Source organism: Neovison vison, chromosome 11, assembly GCF_020171115.1.
Source record: "Neovison vison isolate M4711 chromosome 11, ASM_NN_V1, whole genome shotgun sequence".
Taxonomy (NCBI): domain Eukaryota; kingdom Metazoa; phylum Chordata; class Mammalia; order Carnivora; family Mustelidae; genus Neogale; species Neogale vison.
In genome coordinates this window covers 176,941,453-176,961,167 of record NC_058101.1, presented here as the reverse complement: position 1 = coordinate 176,961,167, position 19,715 = coordinate 176,941,453, and the positions used below count along the sequence as shown (strand labels likewise).

The window sequence follows — 19,715 nt, the reverse complement described above, 5'->3', positions numbered from 1 at the left end:
ACCCCTTTTCTGTGTGCATGTGGAGGGCGAGAAATAAAGAGAGCACAAACTCTCTGGTGTCTCATAAAGGCACTAATCCCGTCAGACTAGGTTCCACCCTCATCTAAACTTAATTACCTCCAGAAGTCTTCATCTCCAAATACCATTATTCAGCATCTGAATTTTGAGACAGTACAAACATTGAGTTCATAAAGAGAGCCACTAGAATGGACTTAAATTTTAAGAGAAGTAGGATAATACTCATTCCTTTTTCATGCCCAGATACCTTTTAGCTGTTGTGTTGTGCATTCTGCTCAGTGTGGTAAAGGCTTTGAAGCATTTCCTAAACATTTGCACATTTCATTTATTTTAGGTATTTGTTTGGTTTTGGTCTAAGCATAAGTGAGAAATATTGGTCAGTGTATTAGGGTTCTCCAGAGAAGCAGAACTAATAGGATGTATATATGTTTGTGTGTGTGTGTGTGTGTGTGTAGGATTTTTTATAGAAAATTAAAAAAAATTATTTATTTATTTGAGACACAGATCACAAGTAGGGAGAGAGGCAGGCAGAGAGAGAGGGGAAACAGGCTTCCTGCTGAGCAGAGAGTCTGATGTGTGCCTCGATCTCAGGACTCTCAGATCATGACTTGAGCAGAAGGCAGAGGCTTAACCCACTGAGCCACCCAGGCACCCTGTGTAGGAATTTTTTTATATGGAATTGGCTTACAAGATTATTGGAGATTAACAAGTCCTAGGATCCAATATCTTCAGTAGGCAAGCTGGACACTCAGAAGAGCTAATGGTGTAGTTCTGGTCTAAAGTCTGGGACAGAGAAGATAGTTAAGCAGTAAGGGAGACTGTGGGTGCTTAAGCCATTTCTTTGTGTGACTTACTATTACCTTCAGGATCTGCTCAAGCTTACCATGTATCTGCCACTTTAATTTGATGATGGAATATTACTGTGCCTGCTAGACTTTAAGGCTTGGTGGGTCAGGTAACACCCAGTTCATGGTCCTGAACATGACTGGATAGTTCATGGACAGTCAGGTCCTGTGGTAACTTGGTAGCTTATGGTTAAGTGTTTAGTCTAGAAAGGCCTCCATAGCAGACCACGAGCTGTATCTAAAAAAGAGAGTAGTTATCTGGTGAGGATGGCAGGATTTTCCTCCAAAATCCTAAGTACAAACGTAGTGTTGTTCACCTCTGAGGAACTGCCAGAAGGTCCAGAGAGCATTCCTATTGCCACTGATACCTGAAGCATCACCGAATGTTTTGGAGCAAGGGCCCATTTGGCAGAGCAGTTTGTGTGGCCTCCTAGACCTGTTGCAGAATCTTCTCTTGCTCTGGTCCATACTCCACTAGCAGCTTTTCAGGTCACATGGTAAGTGGACTTGAGTAACATGCCCAGATCAGGACTGTATCGCCTCCAAAGTCAAAGGCCCACTAGTTGTCTTACCTCTTTTTAATTGCCAGTGGGGCCTGATGTAACATCTTATCCTTCACTTTTTTTTTTTTTTTAAAGATTTTATTTACTTTTATTTAACGGACAGAGATCACAAGTAGGCAGAGAGGCAGGCAGGGCAAGGGGATGCAGGCTCCTTGCTGAGCAGAGAGCCCGATGTGGGGCTCAATCCCAGGACCCTGAGATCATGACCTGGGCCGAAGGCAGAGGCTTTAACCCACTGAGCCACCCAGGTGCCCCTTATCCTTCACTTCTTCTTTTTTTTTTTTTTTCAAAGATTTTTATTTTTTTATTTGACAGAGAGAGGTAACAAGCAGGCAGAGAGAGAGGAGGAAGCAGGCTCCCCGCTAAGTGAAGAGCCCGATGCTGGGCTCGATCCCAGGACCCTGAGATCATGACCTGAGCCGAAGGCAGCGGCTTAACTCACTGAGCCACCCAGGCGCCCCTATCCTTCACTTCTGAAAGGAACTGTAGATGTGTTCCACACCACCGGCTCCTAGAAATTTCACAGATGTAGAAGACCCCGGATTTTTTCTCAGATTTGTTTTCCACCTCTGACATGCAGTTTGTTTTACTGATTGATCTATAATGTTGCTACTTCTTTATTTATTTTTTTTTTTTTAAGATTTTATTTATTTATTTGACAGAGATCACAAGTAGGCAGAGAGGCAGGCAGGGCAGGGGGAAGCAGGCTCCTTGCTGAGCAGAGAGCCCGATGTGGGGCTCAATCCCAGGACCTTGAGATCATGACTTGAGCCGAAGGCAGAGGCTTAACCCACTGAATCACCCAGGTCCCTCAGCGTTGCTACTTCTTGCTGACTGGGTTCAGTCAGGGTAATGGCATCCATAGAATGGATGGAATTATCTTTCTTCTGTAAAATAAGAAAAAGTCGATCAAGATCCCCCCAAACTAACTTATGGTGTATGGCTGGAGAGTTGCTGTACCCCTGAGAGAGGACCTTGGAGGTGTGTTGCTGGCCCCGCCAGCTGAAAGCAAAGTGTATCTGGGGATCGTTAGCACCTGGGGTGGAGAGAACAGTACCTGCCAGGTCAGCAGCTGCTTCCCAGGTGCCGGGAGATCCATGAATGTGCTCAAGCAATAGAACCACAGTAGCTAGAGCAGCAGTTACCTCCCCAGCTGCTTCAGCTCCTGATAATCCACTCTTGTTCTCCAAGATCTGTCTGTCTTCTGCACAGGCCAGATAGCTTAGTTGACCTGGATTACCTTTCCAGTCCTTAATGGTGGTATTGACTTTGCAGTGGTTCCTGGATTGTGGTATGTATTCCTTTTGGTTTACTGTTTTCCTAGGTAGTAGCAGTTCTAGTGGCTTCCAGGTGGCCTTTCCTGCCATAATGGCCCTGACTCCACAGGTCAGGGAGCCAGCTTGGGGATTCTGCTAGTTGCTGATTGTGTGTGTTCCAGTCGTGCATTTTGGAACTGGGGAAATAAGCCCAGGATGGGTTTGGGACGCAGTGGGCCTCCTGTGAGTGAGGAGGACCTGAGCTGAAGCTCCGTTGATAGCTCCCTACTTTGACTGGTAGGCCACCGTGATGTTTTGGGTCTTCTGGATTCAGTGTCGGTTCAGAGCCAGTGTCCAGTAGTTCCTGAGAGGTCTGATGATTTTCATTTTGCACAATGCCGGGTTACCCTGGTATATGGCCATAGATCCTGTTGGGGAAGGATTGGAGAAAGAGTAAGAGTATACATTTTGGGCTGTGAATCAAGTGTCTACCTGAAGAGGACCAGTCCCCCCGTTCATGTAGGGGGTTCTAGGTGTGTAATAAGGCTCAAGTTTGGCAGTTGATTGAGGGCCTATTACACTGTTTTGTTCATTTCACCTCGAACTTTTCTGCTTATACAGATGTAGTAAAAATTTACTGGTACACTTCCTCTCATTTTATTTCTAGGAGCACCATGATCAATGCCTTAGGTCTGTGCAAATCAGACTTTTCTGATTGCTTCTTTGACTTTGCTCTTTATTATGGTGATCATATCCACCTTGCCTTTGCAGTTGAGTGCCTTTGCACTTGCCCCTACCCCTGGCATTCAATTACTCCCGTGACATTTGTGTGCCAGTTCAGTGACTGCTCTTCCTAATGTCAAGTGGCCTAAGATAAGAGTGATGATACAGCAATCTAGGCCTGCAGGGACTCCCCTCACAATTTATTTCTCACAGTTATGGTGAAAGGTGTGTGTCTGCTGGACCCCTCCAGCGTGAGTGAATGGGTCTGAAATGGCAAACTCATTCTTAACATTACAACTTTCCCTAAGTCTTTGAATCATTTCTCCTGCCTTTAACCAAGACACGTCTAGCATTTCCAACATGCTCAGCATGGGCTAAGCATATTTTAGTTGATTAACCAACAAACTGTTAAAAGCTTTTTCTAAATCCCTAACCTGCAGCATTGAATGCAGAATCTCTACTCAGTAAGTGCCTTGATAAATTTGGCCTGATCCCACTTTATGATCCTTCCACCATTATCCCACACCCTTAATATCCATTCTGACACATGTTCTGTCATGATAAATTAGAAGACTCAAGTAGTTCTTTTCCTCCTTATAGGTCACACTTTTAGGGGCCTGCTGAGATTTGAGTCTAGTGGATAGGTCTAACAGAGAAGAGGGCTGGTGGAGATGATGTCTGTGGAGAATCAGCATTGTCTTGCAGGACAGCTTCCTCATAGGAGACCATTACAATTTCCTCAGGCAATGCTATGCTAATCCCTCTTCTTGAGAGTGAAGGGGCCTTTTCTGTTGACGGTAGGGAGACTGCTTCCACTGGCAAGAAGGACTTTTTTTTTTTTTTTCCCCAATTTATTTATTTTCAGAAAAACAGTATTCGTTATTTTTTCACCACACCCAGTGCTCCATGCAAGCTGTGCCCTCTATAATACCCACCACCTGGTACCCCAACCTCCCACCCCCCCGCCACTTCAAACCCCTCAGACTGTTTTTCAGAGTCCATAGTCTCTCATGGTTCACCTCCCCTTCCAATTTACCCAAATTCCCTACTAATCTCTAACGCCCCTTGTCTTCCATGCTATTGGTTATGCTCCACAAATGAGTGAAACCATATGATAATTGACTCTCTCTGCTTGACTGATTTCACTCAGCATAATCTCTTCCAGTCCCGTCCATGTTGCTACAAAAGTTGGATATTCGTCCTTTCTGATGGAGGCATAATACTCCATAGTGTATATGGACCACATCTTCCTTATCCATTCATCCGTTGAAGGGCATCTTGGTTCTTTCCATAGTTTGGCGACTGTGGCCATTGCTGCTATAAACATTGGGGTACAGATGGCCCTTCTTTTCACGACATCTGTATCTTTGGGGTAAATACCCAGGAGTGCAATTGCAGGGTCGTAGGGAAGCTCTATTTTTAATTTCTTGAGGAATCTCCACACTGTTCTCCAAAGAGGCTGCACCAACTTGCATTCCCACCAACAGTATAAGAGGGTTCCCCTTTCTCCACATCCTCTCCAACACATGTTGTTTCCTGTTTTGTTAATTTTGGCCATTCTAAGTGGTGTAAGGTGATATCTCAATGTGGTTTTAATTTGAATCTCCCTGAGGGCTAATGATGATGAGCATTTTTTCATGTGTCTGATAGCCATTTGTATTTCTTGATTGGAGAAGTGTCTGTTCATATCTTCTGCCCATTTTTTGATGTGTTTGTCTGTTTCGTGTGGGTTGAGTTTGAGGAGTTCATTATAGATCCTGGATATCAACCTTTTGTCTGTACTGTCATTTGCAAATATCTTCTCCCATTCTGTGGGTTGCCTCTTTGTTTTGTTCTTCGATATCAGCCACAGCAACTTCTTTCAAGATACGTCTCCAAAGGCAAAGGAAACAAAAGCGAAAATAAACTTCTGGGACTTCATCAAAATCAAAAGCTTCTGCACAGCAAAGGAAACAGTCAAGAAGGACTTTTCAGTATTTAGGGGCTCCATGATTCAGGTTAGACTTCTGTTCATTTGACCTAGAACTTTTCTTCTTACACAGATATTGGGGTCTTGCCACACATCTCATTCCAACTTTCAGGATCACATTCTATCCCCCTAGTGTTCTCACTTTAGTAGTAGATACCCTGCAAAGTTGGGAGGTCCAATTTGTGTTGTAATCTCACCAGTTGAAGGATGAAATTCTGGGTTTGATTTTCAGAGTTCTCAGCCCTGTGGCTATAAGAGATTAGGGTCTCCTTCAGGTTATTTTTGTTGTATTTGAGCTGAGAGTTCAAGTTTCTGAGCTTATTCTTTTTACCCTCTCCTTTGTCCAGTGACATTAGGAGTAACCACTGATCTCATATTTGTTTGTTTGACGGAAGTGTTTGAAAATATCATATGCACAATTACCTGGTCCTTGATTCTTATAAGTTGATTAGGAATAACTAGTAGTGATATTTTGCATGTCTTCCTGCCAGAACTTTCTGCCATGGACTCTCAGTACTCTTCTCTTGCAAATGAAGTCAGTAACATCTTTAAATGTAGTCAGGTAAGAGCCAATTCCAGAAACCCAGGGACCAATACAGAAAACTCATCTTTAAAAACTATTCTTCTAGAACCAGTCTTGGTATCTGTATTAGTCAGGGTTCTCCTGAGAAACAGAACCAATAGGAATTATATATATGTGTGTGTGTGTGTGTGTGTGTGTGTGTATGTGTGTATGTATATATCATTCATTCATTTCTTATAAGGAATGGATGGACTCATATAATTATGGGGTCTAATACGGCCAAGATTTGCGTTTTGCAAGCTGGAGATCTAGGAGAGATTATGGTACAGTTCCAGCCTGAGTCCAAAGGCCTTAGAACCAGGAAAGCTGATGATAGTTCTAGTCTGGACGCCAGCAGTCTCAATGATTATGAAGAGCCAGTGTTTTAGTTCAAGTTAGGAGGAAGACAAAATCAGCCTGGGTTGAAGACAGGCAGGCAGGAGTAATTCTTACTCAGGGGCAGGTCAGGCTTTTTATTCTAGTCTGTCTATCATCTGATGGGATGAGGCCCATGCATGTTAGGAAAGCAATCTACTTTACTCAGTCTATTAATTTAAATGTTAAACTGACCAAAGAAAGCACCCTCACAGAAATACTCAAATAATTTTTCTTTTCTTTTTTTTTTTTTTAAAGATTTTACCGATTTATTTGACAGACAGAAATCACAAGTAGGCAGGCAGAGAGAGAGAGGAGGAAGCAGGCTCCCCACCGAGGAGAGAGCCCGATGCGGGGCTCGATCCCAGAACCCCGGGATCATGACCCGAGCCGAAGGCAGAGGCTTTAACCCACTGAGCCACCCAGGCGCCCCCTCAAATAATTTTTGACCACAGATCTGACACTCTGTCTGTCCTGTACAGGTGGTGATAAGCATCATAATTATTATACATTAATGAAGTTCCAAGTAAAAATATTTATTGGGAAAAAAATCTGTAAGATGTGGTGGATTGTAATATTCATTTATCTTCTTTATTTGCCACAACCTCTCAAAATAGAAAGGAATAAATAGGGAATAAATCTTGAAGTGTGGAATATATGAGATTTCAACAGTAGATAAAGATTTTAACACGTTTTGAAAAACTGAAAGAGGATAGAAGATAGTAGACCGTAGTGGAGTCTACAGTTTATAGTGCAAACTGATGGGATATGAACAAGAAGACTCTCTTAGGCTGGCAGAACCCTAAACACATTGGTTTTCAGCTCAGATTTGGAAAAACTGGTTGTAGCTGAGAGTGGGGTGAAGCGTGAAACTGAATATAGAATTACTTTGAGTCTAATCATGGAAAGGCTAGCTGGTTGTTCTATCTGCCCGCTCCTCCTCTGTGGTCATCAGAGCAACAGCAAGCAGTTGCCTATTCCTCCAGGTTGGAGGTGAGACAGTAGAACTTCTGATACATAGTTGGCTGTCCTCTGTGAGATGCCTGTCTCCCTATCCTAATGCTCGTATCCTGTTCCTCTCCTTGCACATGTAACTGAACTATGGATGGATTGTTACATAAAATTGGATAATTCTTGGAAGAAGCTGAGCAGAAAGACTGAGACAGAAAAATGAGAGAAAGATAAAAGCCTGACAGGATCAATTAAAGATTTTAAAATCCAACTAATTTAAACCTTTGGAGAAAGAAAAGAGAGAAAATGGACAATTGTGAAATTACAGAGCACTTGTTAAAGAAAAATCCTGATAGCTTCCAGAGATAAAACAAACAAACAAATAAAAACAGAACAAAACCCCAAAGCAAACAAAAGAATAAAAAGGTCACAAATAAAGGAATGAGATTGAAAACTGCATTCTGGAATACAGGGGAGCCATGCTTTTATGTTTCTGAAAGCGTCTCAACCTAGAATTCTGCCAAAGTATCAGTCAAGTGAGATGGGCACAATAAAAACAATTCAGACATTCAAAGCCTCAGAAAATTGGTCTTTTCTTTTCTTAGGAAATCATTTAATGTACTTTTCCAGCAAATGAGGAAGTAACCTGAAAAGAGAAAGAATTGTTACCTTGGATACAAGAAGAATGTCAAAGAGAAATTCCAAGATAATAGCTGTGTACCAGGCTGGAGAATAATCAGTTCATTTGGAGAAAGGGATCCCTAAAGGAAGGTTTCTAGAGAAAGAGGAAACTCAAAAGATGAAATGACATAATAGCCTTTTAAAAAAAATTTTTTTTGGTGGGGGTTTGAATATTGATATGACAGAGGCTGATTGTGTAAGAAGAAAGGCAAGTGTTTGCTATAGTGAAAACAAAAGCTATATAAGAAAGAAAATACACTCTTATTACTCAGCTTTGAAATCAACAATGTTTTGTTTTAATTGTTGGCAAGGAATACTTAGTCCCTACTTCACTGTGTCCTTGTGGAGGAACTTCAACATTCAGGTTTTCAGTGGCTTCAGCAACATGACTGAGTAAGAGGTTCCTCATTTGTGTCTGCACCTCTCCAACCCCACCTCAATAATAACAATTTGGTATCCATTCATCGACAAAAGTGCCTTTGTGGGAGCTGTGGGATCTAGCATCATATATCAAGGGACCAGGGAGGAGCTTTGTCTACTGTGTGTTAGATAGTTAGGTTATAAGGACCTTGGTGCTGGCTGTGGACCCTTCAGTGGCCTCTTTCTGGCTCTAACCCTTCTGGGCTGCAGTCTGTAAGTCCCTAAAAACACAGTCTTAGACAGTCACCCACAGATAAGAGAACCTTTGCAGAAGTCCAGGTTTCCAGCAGAGAAGTTCCAGCACAGTGTTGGAGCAAAATACATGAGTTTAGACATTAGAGTGGGTAAGAGGAGCAGTTTGGCTTTACCTGCATCACCCTCTCAAGATGGCACAGCTTAGGGGCCAGATAAATCTTTTTAGCCTGCGGTTTCTCCCACGAGGGGAAGTGAGAGTGGTCGAGTGAGTGAGCACCTGGCTTTCTCAGCTGTGCAAGACCTGTTCACTCTCACCTCATCCAGAGTATGGACTTTGACCTGCATGACTGAAAGGAGGGGATAAGAAGCTGGGAAAGTGGCACATTACTCTTGGAGGACATTAAAGGGGTGTGATCTGAGAGTCCTATGTACCATTTAGGAAGATTGAAATCATACCAAGTCTCTTTTCTGACCACACTGGTGTGAAAGTGGGAATCATCAACAAGAGAAAAACTTAAAAGTTCATAAATATGTAGAAATTAAACAGCACATTCCTGAACAACCAGTGGTATATCAAAAGTATCTTGAAACAAACATAATGTAAAGACTACAAACTAAAACTTATGGGATACAACAAAAGCATTTCTAATGTGGAAGTTCATAGCAATAAACACATTAAGAAAAAAAATTAAAGATGTCAAACAACATAACTTTATACCTCAAGGAAATAGAAAATGAGTAAACTAAGCCCAGAGTTAGTAAAAGGAAGGAAATAACAAAGATCATGATAATAATAAAGATAAATGAAGTAGAGACAGAAAAATAATAGAAAAGATCGAAGAAATAAGAGCTGATTTCTTGAAAATATAAACAAAATGGACAAATCTTTAGTTAGGCTAAGAAAAAAGAAGACTCGGGTGCCTGGGTGGCTCAGTGGGTTAAAGCCTCTGCCTTCTGCTCAGGTCATGATCCCAGGGTCCTGGGATCGGGTCCCGCATCGGGCTCTCTGCTCAGCAGGGAGCCTGCTTCCTCCTCTCTCTGCCTGCTTCTCTGCCTGCTTGTGATCTCTGTCTGCCAAATAAATAAATAAAATCTTAAAAAAAAAAAAAGAAAAGAAAAAAGAAGACTCAAAAAATAAAAAATAGAGGAGACATTACAACTGATACCACAGAACAAAGGTTCTTAAGAGACTACTGTGGACAGTTATATGCTAATAAATTGGATAACCTAGAGAAAACAGATAAATTTCTAGACATACAGCCTATCAGGACTAAATCATGATGAAATAGAAAATCTGAATAGGCCAATAGCATGAAAGGAGATTGAATCAGCAATCAGCAATCTTTCAACATTAGAAAAGCCCAGAACCGGATTATTTAACTAGTGAGTGCTACCAAACATTTAAAGAAGAATTAATGCCAGTCCTTTTTAATCTCTTCAAAAGATTGAAGAGAATACTCTTGAACTCATCTTACAAGGTCAGCATTACCTTGATGCCCAATAAAGACACTGCAAAAAAGGAAAATTACAGTCCAATATCTTGGATGAATATAGATGCCTAAATTGTCAACAAAATACTCGCAAACTGAATTCACATTAAAAAGATCGTACACCATGATCAAGTGGTATTTATCCCTGGAATGCAAGGTTGGTTCAATATAAGCAAATAAGTATAATATACCATATTAATAAAATGAAATATAAAATCATGATCCTCTCATATGCAGAAAAGGCATTTGACAAAATACAACATACCTTTTTCATTAAAAAACTTTCAACAAAATGGATATAGGAGGAATGTACCTCCTCATAATAAAGGTCATATAAGATAAACTCATAGCTTACATCATACTCAGTGGTAAAAGGTTGATAGCTTTTTTTTCTAGGATCAGAAATAATACAAGGATGTCCGCTCTTACTACTCTTATTCAACATAGTACTGAAAGTCCTGCCCAGAGCATCTAGGCAAGAAAAAGTGATAAAAGTCATCCAAATCAGAATAGAAAAAGTGACATTGTTTTTGTTTGATATGATATGGTATCATCTTTTAAATAAAGTTCTACAGACTTCCAAAAAAACTGTTAAAACTGTGAATTTGGTAAGTTGTAGGATACAAGGTCAACATACAGAAATCAGTTGCATGTGTATACACTAACAGTGAACTAACTTAAAAAGAAATAAAGAAAACCATCCCATTTACAATAACTTACCAAAAAAGTGCTTATGAACAAATTTAAGAAAGGAGATGGGAGATATTGACTGAAAACCATAAGACTGTGATGAAAAAAATTGAAAAAGACAAATAAATGGCAAGTTATCCTATGTTCATGGATGGAAAGAATTAGTATTGTTAAAATGTCCATACTATCCAAAGCCATCTATTCAATGCAATCCAATGGTATATTTCATAAAAATAGAACAATCTTAAAAGTTGAATGGACCCCTAAGGACCCTGAATAGCCAAAGTAGTCCTGAGAAAGAAGACCAAAGCTTGAAGCGTGCAATTCCTGATTTTAAACTATGTTACAAAGCTATAGTAATCAAAGCACTATAGTGCTGGCATAAAAAGAGACACTCAGATCAATGGAATTGAATCAAGAGCCAAGAAAGAACCCTGCATATATGATCAACTAGTATTTGACAAGGCTATTCAACAAGACTACTCAATGAGGAAAGGATAATCTTTTCAGTAAGTGGTATTGGGAAAACTGGATATTTATATGCTATTGAATATTCAGTAATATTAGACCCCTATCTTATACCACTCACAAAAATAACTCAAGATGAAGTATGACTTAAACATAAATATGAAACTGTAAAGCTCCTAGAAGAACATGCGGAAGAAAGCTTCTTGACGTTGGTCTTAGAAATGATTTTTTTTTAATATGACATCAAAAGCATAAGCAAAAAAAGCAAAGATAATTAAATGGGACTATATAAAATTTATAAAGCCTCTGCATAGTAATAGAAATAGTCAAAAAAGTGAAAAGGCAACCTTTGGGATGGGAGAAAATATTTGTAAATCATTTATCTGATAAGTTAATATCCAAAATATGTAAGGAATTCATATAATTCAATAGCAAAAAAGCAATCCAATTTTTTAAAAAATGTGCAAAGGACCTGAACAGATGTTTTTATAAAGACAACAAATGGTCGGGCGCCTGGGTGGCTCAGTTGGTTGAGCAACTGCCTTCCGCTGAGGTCATGATCCCGGATTTCTAGGATCGAGTCCCGCATCGGGCTCCCAGCTCCTTGAGGAGTCTGCTTCTCCCTCTGACCTTCTCCTCTCTCATGCTCTCCCTCACTCATTCTCTCTCAAATAAATAAATAAAATCTTAAAAAAAAAAAAAGACAACAAATGGTCAACAGGTAAATGAAGAAATGTTTAGCATCACTAATCATTAGGGAAATGCATGTCAAAATCACAATGAGATATCACCTCATCCTTGTTAAAATGTCAAGAGATAACTGTTCATGAGGACATGGGGAAAATGGAACTCTTGTGCATCATTGGTGGGAATGTAAACTGGTACAGCCTCTGTAGAAAATAGTATGGAGTTTCCTCAAAAAATGGAAAATAGATCTACCATATGATCCAGCAATCCCACTTCTGGGTGAATATCCAGGGGAAATGAAAACAGGATCTTGAGGAGGTATCTGTACTCCTATAATAAGCAAATAAGCAAACTCCTACAATAATTGTAGCATTATTTACAATAGCCAGGATAACCTAAGTGGCCATCAGCTGATGAATGGGTAAAGAAGATGTGGTACACACACACACACACACACACACACATATATATACACACATATATACATACAGATGAGAAAGAAGGAAATCTGCCACTTGTGACAACGTAGGTGTATCTTGAGGGTGTTACGCTAAGTGAAAAAAGTCAAATGGAGAAAGACAAATACTGTCTGAATTTATGTGTGGAATCTAAAAAGCCAAACTAATGGAAACTGAAAGTAGAATGGTGATTTCCAGGGATTCAAGGTAGGGAGGTGGTGGAAATGGGAAGATGTTAGTCAAAGGATATAAATTTCCAGTTTAAAGATGAATAAATTCTTGGAATCTAATATTGAGCATTTTGAACATAGTTAATAATAGTGTACTATGTGCTTGAAGGTACTAATATGTCTTAAATGTTCTCACTACAAAAAAGAAATGGTAATTATATGGAGGGATGCAGGTTATTAACCAGCCATACTGTGGCACTCATTTCTCAGAATACAAGTTTTTTAAAATCACTATGTTATATAACTTAAAGTCACACAATATTATACATCAATTATATCTCAGTAAAGCTGGAAGAAAACAAATAATGCTCTCAGCCTCAGTATGTTCCTTTTTCACACCCTCTCTCACTCATTGATTAATTAATGAGTTTGGGAGAAGACACTGGGCATGGGTGCCTCAGCCCCTTCTGTCTTCTCTTTTCAGATCTACCTGCCTGCAGAGAGGGCACATTCTGGTCTGCTCTCTGAGCTATGCAGTAGAATTAGCAGGGCAGGCTCTGCTTCTGTGGGGGGAGGCCTGTGGTTGTCCAGAGCAACCTGTGATTAGGCAGGTAAGTTTGATTTTGGGGGTGCAGTATTAGGAAGCCCATTTTGCTGTCTGCTTTAGTCATGTTAAATGCCTTATTGAAAATGAAGTTGATACTTTAATTTCCACTTGTCAGCACCCCATTTTTGTTTTTTTTTCCCCACCTAGTTCTGAACTTGATCAAGGAATAATGATGTGTAATGTACTAATGGGACAATATCCCAGTATTAGTGGTGTAAATATGAAGCAATATTTGAGAAGACGAAGGAGAGGTATTTGGGTTCGTGTTAGAGAGCTGAATTCTGGGCGCCTAGGTGACTTAGTCTTTAGGTGGCTGACTTCAGCTCAGTTCATGATTCCAGGGTCCTGGGATCAAGGCCCACATTGGACTACCTGCTCAGCAGGAAGCCTGCTTCTCCCTCTCCTGCTCCCACTGCTTGTGTTCCCTCTCTCACTGTGTCTTTCTCTGTCAAATAAATAAATAAAATCTAAAAACAAAACAAAACAAAAAAACAAAAAACTGAATTTTTACTTATCAAAAGTAAAAAGGGCATGAGCTGATGATGTCTAGAACAGATAAATCAAGAAATAGCATAAAGTAAATCATGGAGATGAAAACTACAGTGTAGGGAATATGATCAGTAATATTGTAACTTTGTATGATGACAGATGGCAGCTACACTTATCTGGGTGATTTGTAATATATGTAATTGTTGGATCATTATGGTGTACACCTGTAACTAATATCTTATGAATATATATACTTCAATTAAAAAAAAAAAAGACTGGAAACTACCTGTCCCCATGCTCCCCCACCAAAAGAAAGAAAGAAAGAAAAAGAAATAGTATACTAATTTAAAATAGGGTGGGATTTATCATTTTTATTGCTTCCAGACTGCTGGACTGGCAGTGTAGATAAAAATGGGTCATGGAGTTGTTTCATCCTAAACACTGTTAGCAGTATTTGATGTTTAGCCATGTTCAATGTATTTTGTTTAAAAAAATTAAGTGAAAAAAACGAAGATAAACTGGTACCCTGTTCTTCAGAAGTCAGTTTAGAAGTGTTCTGTCTGCTTGATTGAGAATAGCACAGCATTGACATTGAGAGGCTTTTGCTGTCATTCATAGGCTGAGTGTTTCTCTGGTGGGAAAAAATTCTGACAGGGGTGACTCAGTTTTTTGGAATGCTTGATTACTTAAAAATGTATGGGTTACCAAAGTTATGAGATTTTTCTCTGAACCAATGACTATATCAGAAAGTGCATGATTGTCTGGTTTGAAAATCATAACCAACAAAATATGGCTTTTTCCCTTTCCCAGAATGTAAGAAAGAGATGGCAAAAAGATTTCCTGACTATGAAAATGACTCTGCTTTGGAAATTGGGCACACTTTGACGGCTGTAAAAGCTGTCAGGTGTTCACGTCAGATTTGGTGCTTGGTTTAATATCTTTGGTCATTTCTAAGAATGAAACCTCCATGTTTAATGAGTTGACTCTCTCTTCACTCTTGCATAAATATTCCAACTGCATTCGAAGAGTGTATTCTCACTTATAATGTATAGTGTTTGATAATTGTATTTCCAGATCTTTCACATTCTTATTTGTTCTTGGTGTGTTCAAGATTTAGAGAAAGGAATGTAAAAGTCTCCTAGGAGCTTTCTGTTTTCGTTTCCCGATGTATAACATTTTTTTGCACTAAGGATGCTGAATCTATGTTTGTGGCAGAGTTTGTCTACTTACATTTTAGTTGTATTATATTTTTTTATTTAAAACTTGATATTTATTTATTTCATTTCCCCCCCAGTATTCCAAAATTCATTGTTTATGCACCACATCCAGCGCTCCATGCAATGCGTGCCCTCCATAATACCCACCACCGGCTCACCCACCCTCTACCCCCCTTCCCTTCCAAAACCCTCAGTTTGTTTCTCAGCATCCACAGCCTCTCATGATTACATTTTTTATTGGTTCAAAATGTCCCTTTGGTAAATCTTCATCGTTTTATCTTAAATTTTACCTTGATTGATATTGTTACCATACTTTCTTTATATTTGAGTTTGTCTAATAGAAGTTTTGTCCAACTCTTTTCAGAGTTGTTTTAAGCATGAGCTTTATGAATACCATATGATTATTTATTATTTCATGACCCAATCTAAGTTTTTTCTTCTTTTGGAAAAAAAAATTAAAAAGATTATGGGAAGGGGAGCCTCAGTGGCTCAGATGGTTAAGCATCTGCCTTCCACTCAGGGCATAATCTCCAGGTCCTGGGATTGAGCCTGGTGTCCTGTCAAGCTCCCAGTTCAGCAGAGGGTCTGCTTGTCCCTCTCTCTCTGCTTCTGCTGTCTCTGTCTCTCAAATGAATAAAGTCTTTAGAAAAAAGATTATTATTTAACAATTTCATCGTTAAAAAATTTAAAAATATCGTGGAGAACAAAAAATAAAGGTCCCTTGCTGATACCCTGCTAATTTCCCCTCTTTTGAAACTCATTTCCTAGGGATAACTACTGTTAACATTATTTTTTTTTAATCTGTCCAGTTCTCTTTCTGGGCATTTACAAGTGTATATACTCCCCACCACCCCATTAGACTTTGGGATAAAACTTTAGATAATGTTATGAAATGTTTTTACTCAATAGCACAGTGCAGAGATCCTTCATGTCATTATATGGAAATCTACTTTATTCCATTATAGATGCAGTCTTGACTTAACCACATTGCAGAAGTTTATAGCGTATGTAGTTGATTTGTTAGTTGACTTTACCAGCATTGAACACTCTTCTACATTTAATCTCATCTACTTTAAAAAAATTAGTTATTTATTTGAGAGAGAGAGAAAGAGAGAGTGCACATAAGTAGAGGTTTGGGGCAGAAGGAGAAGCACACTCCCTACTAAGCAAGGAGCCTGACGTGGGGCTGGATCCCAGAACCTTGGGATCATGACCTGAGCTGAAGGTAGATGCTTAACCAACTGAGCTACCCAGGCGCCCCTAATCTCATCTACTTTTATAAGTACTTTTGTAGGATAGATTTTCTGGAATAGATTTTTAAATTAAGGGACATATATGTTTAAAATTTGATAGAAACTGTCAATTTACTTTTCAACAAAATAGCGGTAATTTATATTCCACTAATTGGATATGAGGGTGTCTTATTTTTGATAATGTTTTATATTATCAGTCTTTTAAGTTTTTGACATCCTGATTGACAAAGAGCTATGTTATTATTTTAGTTTGCATTTCTGTTCTTGAGCATCTTCTCATATCTTTATTAGCTCCGTGTATCTTTTCTGTTAAGTCAGTATTTATATTATAGTTTCTGTTTTTCTGCTGGCTTATTTTATTATCATTTTTAAGGGCTCCTCATATGTAGAGAATATTGATAAACAGTTATATCTACTTTTTGTAATTTAGCATTTGTCTTTGCTACAAAGAAATTTTAAAATATCATAAGGTTATTTCACTTTGTTTTGCCCGAGTTTCATGTCATGCTTAGAAAAGCTTTTTGTATTCCAGTAAAATATAAAAATTTTCCTTTTTTTGTATATTTATAGTTTTGTTGGGCTTTGACTTTAATAAGTACAGTTTAATACATTAACATTTCATTCTATTTCTATGATCTTACTTAATGATGTTTTAAAAGGTTTTCTTAATATCTTGTGCTGTATCTTCCTCTCATTATATTGCACAAATTGTGTTTGAGTGTGTGTGTGTTTATGAGTTCAGTATAGAGGTTATATATCTTTTTCTTTCTGTTATACTGCTTTTTTAAATGACATATTAGTTTATTTTCTCCCAGTGATGTCAGGAAGAAAAATAGTATCTGCTGATTTCTTCCATGTAAGATGTACCACTATTACTTCCAAACCCCCACAAACTCTTTTTTTGTTGAAAAAATACTGGCTTTAAGTTCTGGGTGATTACTAACACATATAGGTATATTTTAAGGGCTTTTATCTTTTTGTGTTTTATTTAAAATTTTTGTCTTTTTGTGTTGTGTTACTATGTCAACAACATTCATGTACAAGGGTAGCAAATGCCTGGTATATGTACCTATACTTATATACTGATGGACAAAACACCAAACATTTTCTTTTTATTTTTTTAAAAGATTTTTATTTATTTATTTGACACAGAGAGAGAGTGAGCAAGCACACAAGCAGGGAGAATGGGAGACAGAGGGAGAAGTGGGTTCTTACTGAGCAGGGAGCCCGACATTGGGCTCAATCCCAGGACCCCGGGATCATGACCTGAGCCGAAGGCAGGCGCTTAACTGAATGAACCACCCAGGTGCCCCATTACTAGAATTTTCTGTAGCGGTAAATAGGATAAGTTGGATCCTGTTCTTTCTGGTATCTACCAAAGGCTGGACTCTGGGGACTTTGAGCAGGCTGACAGTACATACGTATACATATTAAATTTTTTATTTAAAGTCAGTTTAGTTAACATATAGTATAATACTAGTTTCAAGCTTTATATATTCAACATTTATTTAGGGGAGGAGCTAAACATTAAGGGGGAAAAGAAATGGAAAAAGAGAACTCTTTAGTAGCTCCTTTTTAAATTATCCTAGGTAGTTCTGCTTTGGCTCCAAAGTCACACCCTGAAATTAATAAGCAGGAAGTCCTAAAGTTGAGTTCCTCTGCTCTCCTTTACTTGTGGTTGTTGGTGGTGGTGGAGCTGGGTAGTATTGGCGAGGATGGTGTAACTTTACTCCTTCAAGCAATTTATCAGGGTATTCCTTCCAATTTGGTCCTAACCATTCAACAAAGTAAATAATGCCAGTCAGAACACTGTTTTCTACTAAGAACTAGGAAGTTGTGTTCCCTAAAGTGAGTCTGTGAGATCTTAACACATTTCATCTTATTTCTGTGACCTTATTTAATGCCTCAGTCATCTACTCTAAGTCAGTTATTGAAAGAAAAGTCTCCTTCTAGCTGAATAGAGAAGCTATTGGTAAATATCTCCTCTAAAGCTCATACATATGAAAAAAGTATTTTGAAATCTTTATTCAGAGAAATGGCTGGGTGGAGGACAGGGGAGGAGTGACTTATTACTGTAGAAACTTCTGTACTTTAAAATTCTAATTAAGTAAGAATATATTTCTTACTTAAAAATTAACTGACTCTGAAGAACAATCTGAGGGTTTTGAAGGGGCGGGGGGTGGGAGGTCGGGGTACCAGGTGGTGGGTATTATAGAGGGCACAGATTGCATGGAGCACTGGGTGTGGTGCAAAAATAATGAATACTGTTTATGCTGAAAATAAAAAATAAAAAATATTAACTGAAAGTTAGTAAAGAATTTGGACAGTCCTCTGACTCTGTAATAATGTTGAAACCTATGTATTTTCAGAATAATAAAGGTATCTATTGATATTGCATTATTCTCTAATTATTCTTTATTTCCTTAGAGCATTTAAACATTCTGATTTTGTGTAATTGGTTGCTTAATAAAATTTTAAGATAGTACTCCATGACCTTTAAGAAAAGTTAGTCTCTTTTTCTAACTTACCTCTGGAGAATAGTTTTTCAGGGGCACCTGGGTGGCTCAGTGGGTTAAAGCCTCTGCTTTCAGATCAAGTCATGATCCCAGGGTCCTGGGATCAAGCCCCGCATCGGGCTCTCTGCTCAGCAGGAAGCCTGCTTCCTCCACTCTCTCTGCCTGCCTCTCTGCCTGCCTCTCTGCCTACTTGTGATCTATGCCTGTCAAATAAATAAATAAAATCTTAAAAAAAAAAGAACAGTTTTTCATAAGTTTTAATTTCTAGTAAGTTTTTAGCTGATTCCTTTAGGTCTATAATATTTTTCTCATGTAATGATACTTTTTATATCTCTTTGAATATTTAGGACTCATTTGTATTTCATATCTCAGAATTTCTAGAACTATATAAGATAATAATGGCTTACTTTCAATAGTGCTTTTAGTAGAAATGTTTCTATTAATTCATCATTAACATGATACTGGAAGGTAGGTTTTATCTTATCAACAAGGTAAACTTTTATTTTGGTAGAATTTTAAAAATTAAATTGAGTTTTAAATTTTATGGAATACTGTTTTGGTATCTTGTAATAATGGCAATTTATATGAGGTATTATGGGAATAGATTTCTTATTATTGAGACTTTCTTATAATTTAACTTTCTGTAATAGTGATATCAACTCTATCTGGTTACTTTTGATTTGAAAAAGTCCATTTGTGAATATTTTACTTAGGGTTTTCGTATCTATATTTGTATGGGATAATAGATTATAATTTTATCATTGTTTTTGGCCTTTGTGTCATCCTTGTCTTTTTTGATAGTTATGTTAATTTCACTTATTTTTCTACATTTTCATTAAAAAATGTTAACAATTCCTTCCAAGTTTAAAAGAATTCAGCATGAAATAATCTGTGCATAGCTCTTCTGGGCACTTGATTAATGTGTTCAATTTTTCCTTATTCATTAGTTCACTTTTTTTTTTTCAGATTTGTAGAAACTTTCAATGTGTAAATGCTTCTGTTCTGAATTATGACTGTGATATTCAGAAAAAGTGTCACGGACATGGGGTAGGTAATATTCTCTTTTGGTTTGTTCATGAAGTAGCACCGAATCATGAGAATTCCCAATGAGG

At 38.3% G+C, this 19,715-nt stretch overlaps 1 protein-coding gene across 1 annotated transcript in view; it reads left to right on the top strand.

Moving 5' to 3' along the window:
* Window positions 1-19,715, top strand: part of ADAM9 (ADAM metallopeptidase domain 9) — a 151,811-nt gene that overhangs the window by 110,882 nt on the left and 21,214 nt on the right. The window contains exon 17 of the mRNA XM_044225334.1: window positions 19,570-19,650. Within this exon, the coding sequence (XP_044081269.1) occupies window positions 19,570-19,650 (81 nt within the window). The remainder of the gene's footprint in view (window positions 1-19,569; window positions 19,651-19,715) is intronic.